The sequence below is a fragment of the Alligator mississippiensis genome, chromosome 10, assembly GCF_030867095.1.
Source record: "Alligator mississippiensis isolate rAllMis1 chromosome 10, rAllMis1, whole genome shotgun sequence".
Lineage (NCBI taxonomy): Eukaryota > Metazoa > Chordata > Crocodylia > Alligatoridae > Alligator > Alligator mississippiensis.
The window spans coordinates 17,934,786-17,943,544 of record NC_081833.1 but is presented as its reverse complement, the minus strand read 5'-3'; the positions used below and the strand labels follow the sequence as shown (position 1 = coordinate 17,943,544).

At 52.4% G+C, this 8,759-nt stretch overlaps 1 gene segment (V, D, J or C); it reads left to right on the top strand.

The window, feature by feature from the left end:
- The first annotated feature begins 6,995 nt into the window (after positions 1-6,995).
- Positions 6,996-7,719, top strand: LOC106739401 (immunoglobulin lambda variable 8-61-like). The segment is given in 3 exon segments: positions 6,996-7,044; positions 7,145-7,423; positions 7,634-7,719. Coding segments are annotated over 3 exon segments (414 nt in total).
- Positions 7,720-8,759: the final 1,040 nt, after the last annotated feature.

Genomic DNA, 8,759 nt, shown 5'->3' with positions numbered 1-8,759 from the left:
AACTAAGAAATCACAAAAGGAATATCTTCTTCTCCAAGCTTTCAGGCTCACACACTGTTCCTCAGGATCAGGAAAAATTAAAGATGGTAAATTAATTAAACATGGTAAATTAATGTTCCCTGAGCCTGAAGAAGGGCATGCGAGTTCTAGAGTTTTACATTTCTCAGACCAACACGGCTACCAAATACATCCATACATCTGCTTGAGGATTTGGGATTCATCTTGTGGGTTTATTTGAAAGGTAGATTGAAGTTTCCTGCACCAAGAAAGAGCCTAGCAGGAAGTCAGTTGCTGAGTTGTCTTCACTGGGTTCAAACTGCACACAAGGATGATCCTTATTGTGGCTGTCCCAGGGGGAGGGAGGTGCGGAGAGGAACAGCTAGTGCATAGGGCGCAGATTTGCATGAAGGGGCTGTTCTCCAGCTCTGGACATTTAAGAGAGACTTGGAGTTTCTGCATCAGACACCCATTTGTCTGAGGAAACTGAGCTGGTCTGGACTCCCATCATGGCCTGGGCCCCGCTACTCCTTGCACTGCTCAAGTACTACCCAGGTGAGCAGGGAGGGCTCATGCTCTGGTTGTCCTGGAGGAGGTTACTTTGCAGGGGCCCGAAGTAGATGAATGGTTAATAATGCATCTGTAATGTTGGTTTCAGGGGTCAGGTCTCAGTCTGTTGTGACTCAGGAGCCATCCCTGTCAGTGTCCCCAGGAGGGACTGTCACTCTGTCCTGCAGCCTGAGCACCGGAGCCATCACCACCAGCAACTATCCTCACTGGTTCCAGCAGAAACCTGGCTCTCCCCCTCGGTTGCTTATATACAACACCAACAACAGGCCCTCCGGGATCCCCACGCGGGTCTCAGGGTCCATATCTGGTCAGAAGGCCGCCTTGACCATCACGGGGGTCCAAGCAGAGGATGAGTCTGACTACTACTGTTCTGTGCATATTGGCAGTGGTATATAGGGCACAGTGATAAACCCCAATGAGGAACTGAGACCTAAACCTCCCTCCTGTTCTTTCTGCACCTCTGCCATGCTGGCAACTCTCTGCTCAGGTTACAGCTGATAAAACTCCAAAAGCTAAATGTGTTGCAACAAAGAACAGCAGCCATTCCTGCCCAGAGGGAAATGGTGCTTCCTTGCCTTCTTCAGGACATCTACTGCAGAGTGAACCGCTCCTCTAGTTTTCTCTCACCTGCCAAGAGCCTTCAGGCCAGCTTCAGAAAGGCCCTGCTCCCATAACTTGAAGACTCATGCTTTAAATGCTCTCTGCATCTTTCTCCAGTCACATTACTCCAGGGTTGTGCAGGTGGAAAACCTGACATGGAAACCTCTCACAGAAGGAGGGAGTCAAGTTCAGAACTGATGCTTGTGGCAGCACAAGCTTAACTTCTTTTTACATGATCTGATGTTTAGAGCCCAGCAACAAGTGCCTAGCTGCTCTGGATTCCCACCATGGCCTTGGGCCCTGTCGTCCTCATGCTTGTCCTGTTCTGCTTTGGTAAGGGAGGGGAGGGTTGCCACTGAGGGAACCCCAAGAGATGGGACTGATGTCTCCCTCCGCTCTGGGGTCTTGCTCTCCAAATTGGTAAGAAGCCTTTCTCGGGGGGTGGAGCAGGTTGTGACGGGTGCCTACACTGCTCTTTGCGCTGACACAAGCACATCCCACATTATCAGTGCCGCTGGGGCAAAGGGCACCTCTGTGGTGCACACTGCAGGGCGTGGAGTTCATTACCACCACAGACACTGCCTGGTATCTACAGTGCCCAGGGAGCAGTCCCTGGCTACTGACCTATAAGTCCAAGAGCAGAGCCTCAGGTGTCCCTCAATATTTCTCTGCTAATACCTCCATTACCACGGCATCATTCACCGTTGCTGGGGTCCAGGCTGAAGATGAGGTGGATCATTACTATGCTGGGTGGCACTCTGCCTCTCCTCACAGGGACAGAGCCAAATCGGGAGTTACAACCACTCCATCTTACCTCCCAGCCTGCGCTACAGCAGCAAGTGCTCTAGTGCCATGCTCGGTCTCTGGAGCAAGGTATGTCTCCTTCTTTTTTCTCCATGGGAGTCCAGAGGAATGGACCTACCATGCACAAGATAGCTCCTCTTGCCATGGGTGCAAAGTGCAGGGCCTGGGTGCAATGTGTTTAATGAGATAGTTCAGAGAAGATTGGCTCATAATCGTAACTTATTTTACTGTACATTGGGGAAGGACCCAGTCTCTCAGCACTACATGTGTACACACACACACTGCAATTCTGCTCCTCTTTCTATATCCTTTCTCTATATATTTGGCTTTTGGATGACAAGAAAGACAGCTGTAGTGTAGGAAACTGAGTAGAGAAATCCCTGGGCTGTCGGGAAATGGAGTGAGAATTGTTATTCTCTCCTGAGCTTTGTCCCAGGACAAGAACAAGGCCCAGCAGTGAATTGGTTACATGCAGCCTGTCCCTGCTGTTTCCCTTTGTGACTCTTGATCATAAAGCAAGGCAGATGATCTTTGATTATGTTTGCAAAGCTGCCCCGCTCTGTTTCCTAGATGATGTATCAGCAGAGGGTTCTCATGACCGCTGGATGTCAATCTTGCTGTGCAGATCAACTGTGATGTTGGTGAGTGACAGATGGCTTCAGGGGAAATGGGCTTCAGCTTCTGTATGGTCTAACTCACAATTTGCTTCAGGTTGCACAGTTTCTGAATTGGCCCTTTCTGAAACAGTGTCCATGTCCTGCCATCTTTGAGTCCCTGGGTTCTTGACCAAGGGAGATGAGCGGGACAGAGGTCTTGGGTCTGAGGCCCTGGTGCAGGACACAAACCATCAGCACTCAGTTCTGCTGCCACTGAATTGCAGATATCTGCAAGGCTTCTTCCTGTCCTCCCACTGTCTTGCCTGCTGGGAGCACAAAGTCGTCAGAGCTGGGAGCATCTCTCACTGAGTCTGCCCAGTGCTGAAAGGCCCTGGCTCCAAGTGGAGCCTTCTGGGGATTAGTGCAATGCAAACAGACCTCTGCCAGCTGTTCTTTAGGGAACCCAGAGGTCTTCTGGCGGCTTGCAGCAGAACCTGCTTAGTCCTGCTTTTTCCACCAGCCGGAACAGCAGAAAGAGCAAGAATGTGGAGCAACTAGTCAGAAGACTGACAAGTGTAACCCCAGTGGACTCAAGTAATGTGCTCCCCTCACCAGATAGAAGGGATGGGTGGCAAGGCAGGTGTGCTGTGAGAGGGATATGCAAAACGCAGGCCAGATCTCTCTACACCCTATTGTGTCAGTCCAGGACAAGGGATGCTTAATCATATACAGATGTATTAATATATACAGAATTTAAAGAAAATTGATATTCATAAACATATACAAATATACAATATCATATCTTGCTATGTTCTGCAGATAAAGGCTGAAAGATTGCACCCCTTCAGGCAGCCCGAAGCAAGGGGTTGATGATCAGTTGATCTAAAATGGATATACAACAAGTAAAGACAGGTGAAAGCAAATAAATACAGCTGAACAACATTCAAACACAAATATGCACAGGTAAGTATAGGGAAGTATAGATAACCGTCAGGGAAGGGGTCCGAGCAGCGTTCCTTAAGCAGTTTATACTTAACACTCTATTAAACTACCAATATACAAAAATAAAATATCCGCAAAATATAAGGCAAAGTGTCACAAAATATGAGAAGCTCTCCCATAAAATATAAGGTGCATCAGCAACTGGTTAAACTTAATTCCATAATTGCCCCACGGCCCAGGGTGATCATGGGGACACTGGCTGCGCTCCAGGCTGCAGGGGGAGGAGAAGATCCTCCGTGCTCCCTAAGCCTATGACGGGCCCAAGGGATGCCTCCCTAAGAAAATCCCAGATTTTGGGAGCTCCTTCCAGCTCAAGCTTCCCTGAGGATAAATTGCCTCCCAGCTGGGGAAGCTCCCCTCCCCTGTGGGAATCCCTTTCTCAACAACCCTCGACTCTGTGGGCATGAATGGGGCATCCTCGTCCCCTCAGCCAAGGTGTTCCTCTCATGCAAGGCCTCCCAGGCCCTAGCTCCCCTTTGGACACCACCCGCAGGTGGCCCTGTGCACCGTGGTGTGCTCCAAGGGCTCTGTCTTCTGCAGGGGTTGGAGGCCCAGGCCACCTTGTGCGGCACTGGGGCTCAGTCCCTCCCTGGATCCTCCGTGCATCGTTGTGTGCACCGAGCCACTGGCCCTGCGCCAGTGACTGCAACTCTGAGCGGCTCTCAAGGCTCTTGATCCCTCCCGGATTGCTCCGTGCAGCATTGTCTGACTGCTAGGGGTGAGGACCTGAGCTGCCTTGTGCAGCTCACAGAGTCCTGGCCCATCAACTGGCCCATGCGCTTGTGCGGGCCAGGCCCCAATCCCGCTGCCATGTGCGGGCCGGGGGCGAGCTGGGCCCGTCTTCGTGCGCGCGTGCTGTGGCCAGCAGCCCGGGCACACGGGGTTGGAGAGAACCGACGGTGCGGTTTGCTACGCGCGAGCTAGAATTAGTTACGGAGGTGTAACGGTTGATTGAAAAGATTGTTTACTTACACCCAAAGATGGTATTGGTGTAGGCTGGACAGGTTTCCAGGCACAGCTCCCGCTTAGATCCTTGCTAGAGGAACATGACAAATTTGATTGCTCCCACGGAGCTGTTCAGGCTCCGCGGGTTCGGTTTGGGGTTCGAAAGGTTCCCCGGAGTTGCTTAGGCTCTGCTGGTCCGAAGTTACAGGAAAGGGATACGTCTGGGATTGCGATCGGCGACGGGGAGAGGCTAGAAGCGAAAGCCCCATAGGTTCGGTTCTACTGCCTCTATTGCCTGCTTAGGGGAGGCGCGTTGGGTCCATGAGGGTCCGCAGCGCTTCACACGAAGTCTCTCTCTTTTCCTCCCTCCTCCGGCTTGGGCGGAAACTACCCAAGCCTTTTCTATGGCTAGCAAGCCAATCGCTAGCCGCCACGTGTGCCTACATTTGGAATTGGCCAATAATATGGCGCGAATCCGAATACAAATGGCAGGAACTCCTTTGCAGCGTGTATCACTCGTATGCAAAAGAAATGCACCCTGCAAAGAAGCTGTAATTTGGCAGGAAATCCCCCGTTGCACCAGAGTTCTCTCTCGCAGCAGAGAACTCTACCATGCAAAGAAAGCGACAAATAGCGGGAAAATAATTTAGCGGTGCCGAAGCGCACACACAAACAAAAATCACAACTTTGGGTTGTGACAGCACTGAGTTCCTGGCTTCACACCAGGGGTTGCAGACCTGAGCTGCCTTGTGCAGCTCCCAGGGTCTCCGCTCTGTGCACTGGCCTGTGCACTGGGTGCCTGGCCTCCTGCCAGGGGTTGCAGACCCGAGCTGCCTCGAACAGCTCCCAGGGTCTCAGCCCCGTATGCTGCAGCGTTGGAATGGCACGGGAGTCTTTCGGGCTCTTCTGGGGACTGGCTCCGCCCACTGGGCAGCTCTCCCCAACTCTTCCTCCGCCCCTCTCTCTTCGTCATCCCCCGACACGTGTGCTGCATGCTGGGCACGCTGCTCCTTTTATTCTCTCCACAGGCTCCGCCCCCAGAGTGCTATCGACCTGCCAAGTGCAGGCTCCAACCAGGTCCAGGGCTCTTTGTGGAAAGCCCCTTCCCAGCAGTTACCTGATTGGTGGACATGCTCCACCAATCACAACAAAGATTCTCCGAGGCCGGGCATGCCGGGCCGTATGGGTAAGTCTGCCACACAAGGCAAATGGCAGTGTCTCCTCAATGAGGGGAGGCTTCGTAGACTTCACTGACATTAGGGCTGGAGGGGACCTTGGAAGATCATCGAGTCCAGCCCCTGCCCCCGGGGCAGGAAGTCAGCTGGGGCCATAGGATCCCAGCAAGATAAACATCCAGTTTTCTCTTGAAGGTGTTCAAAGTAGGTGCTTGAACCGCCTCCGATGGAGCCATTTTGAAACTGGTTTAAGTGCACTGAACTTCTGTCCTGTTAAACGTTTAACCCAGTTCCTGATCACTTAAACCAGTTTATGTGTAACTTCTGTCCCAAGCCATAAAATTTCCCCAGCAAGGCCTTTACACTTTGTCCCATTGCTCCTGGCTGTTCTCATCTCTTCTCTGTATCCCTCCAACCCGTTCCTGTGACTGCAAGCAGCCTCCCTGCAGGGACACAGAGGTGCTGCCTGCTCCTCAGAACGCTTTCCTGAGTCTTCTGTCTACTGCGGGGCCCAAGGACACTGGCCGCATGGGGATTTCAGGGAAGCAGGCAGAAGAGACCTGAACTGCAAAAATGATTTCAGATTTTTTCATAGAACAAGTGTGTACAAAACTGTCTATGTCTGATAGAGCCACATACCCCAGCCTTCATCCTCTCCAGCCCTATTTGAGACAGGAGCCATCTCCTTTCATGTCACATTTCAGCACTAAGTATCTTGGGGCTTTGTAAGGGTCAGGGCCTCTGCCCACAGCAATGACAGGATCATGAGATGCTGGGGACAGTGCTAAACAAAGGTGGCCTGAGCATGAACACCTAAAACCTCTTAAGAGTCTCTTGGATAAAGGAAGGAAAGTGCCTCTCAGACAGTTTACGCGGCACCTTGTAAGACACGGTACAGTGCAGAGGTCCGAGTTTATCATGGAGGTGAAGACATTACAATTCAGAACATCTTCTGTATGAATGTTATAACAGAGAGAGGGGGACATGCGCATGGTAACCATATCTATCACACCTGCCCCCTTACCTCATGAAGTTCAAGCAGGCAAACTGGTATAAATGGGAACCTATAGCAAAGCACCTTCCCTGCCAGCACTGTGCACTGGACTCTGCTCTGCCAGTCTCAGAGCGGTGGACGCAGAAACAATAAACACACGTCCGGACACGGCGATGCACCAGCAGCAGCCAGTGAGAGGGGGCAGATTTGCATGAAGGGGCCGGCCTCAGCTCTGGGGCTTTATGAGAGACTCTGAGAGTGCCAGCCAGGACCCATTTGCTCAGGAACCTGAACTGGTCAGGATTCATCACCATGGCCTGTGCCCTGTTCTTCCTCATGCTGATCATCACGTACTGCTCAGGTCAGCAGAAGGGTTCAGGCTGTGACTGTCATGGGGCAGTTGCTTTCCTGTCAGCACGGTCAATGAATGGTTAATAATGGGTTTGTGGTGTTGATTTCAGGGGTCTGGTCACAGCCTGTGGTGACTCAGGAGCCTGCGGTGTCAGTGTCCCCAGGAGGGACTGTCACTCTGTCCTGCAGCCTGAGCACCGGAGCCATCACCACCAGCAACTATCCTGGCTGGTACCAGCAGAAACCTGGCTCTCCCCCTCGGGTGCTTATATACCGCACCAACAGCAGGCCCTCGGGGATCCCCACCCGGTTCTCGGGGTCCATATCTGGTCAGAAGGCCGCCTTGACCATCACGGGGGTCCAAGCCGAGGATGAGGCCGACTACTACTGTATTGTGCATACTGGCAGCACACACTGCACAGTGATAGAGCCCGATGGGGAACTGAGACATAAACTGCCCTTTCCTCGTCTCCACCTGTGCCCTGCTATGAACTCCCTGCTCGGGCTGCAGAGTTTGGTTTTGCCACTTCCATTTTCATTAGAAACCTCCCCCCCCCCGACCTTCACTAGTCTCTATCTCCACTGCCCATGTCCTGCAGGTCAGCTCAGACAGAGCCCTGCATATCAGATATGTATTTTAAATGCTCTGAACTTTGCCAATGACAGTATTTCTTGGTCTCCATGAAGCAAGCCCTGATGTTGAGCCCAGAATGGTTTTAAAACTGTGGATTCCCATTTATCCCTGGCTTTTTCTTGTGAACCCTGTGTGCACACCTAACAGTGCAAGCACTGTGTGGCACCCTGTGGCACCCCTGAAAGAATCTCCCGGCACCCCAGGGATCCATAACCCCCGGTTGAGAATCACTATCCTGAGCTGTCATGCTGTGCCCCGTACTGCAATCCCCAAGCAGGCCTTTTTATTGCAGGGCTTGGCCACTGGCCTGACCAGTGCTGTGCTACCCGTACGTCAGCCAAGGTCAGCTCTAGTATTCACACTGCTCCAGCACTGCCCAGTGCCTCCCCCAGCCTCCCCTCCATGATTGCTGTCCCGGGCTGGGCTGGGCTGTGCAACACTTCCTTACTGTTGGGATTTTGTTTCTTTAGGAGCCAGGTCTCCCTGCCTCACTCCACACGGTGCAGAGATCTGAGGGGCTGTGCACACCAGCAGGCTGCTGGGCTGGCAGGCAGGGAGCAGGCAGCCTGCACAGAGCCTTTCCCCAGTCTGGGCAGGGAAGGAGCAGCAGCTGCAGAGGGGCTGTGGAGCAGCACTGTTCTCCACTAATGGGGGCTGTGATGGTGAGAGCTCCTTGTTCCTCTTGCACATGGGGCAGGTACTCAGGGGGTTTGCAGGGACCAGCTATATGGGAATGCACCCCCAGGTGGGGTCAGGTTTGAGCCTTCCTCCCTGGACCTTGGCACTGCATGTCACACACCCACCAAGGTCATGTCCGTGTCAGTGCTCCAGGCCCAATGTCATGCCAGGGTTGTGCCAACATGGACAACACATCAGGTAGAACTTACCAATATGATTTCTTCAGACCTGGAATCCAAAGTCATTGTCATTAGGAACCGAACAATGCTCCTAGCAGCTGTATCATTCTGGGAGTCTTGTGCTTAGCTAGAAATCTGAAGAATGCATGTGTTTTCCTCTTCTCTTCTCCAATTTCACTCCATTTAAGGCTTTGCTTGTTGTTGGCATAGTATCATGGCCCACTTCCTTTTTCA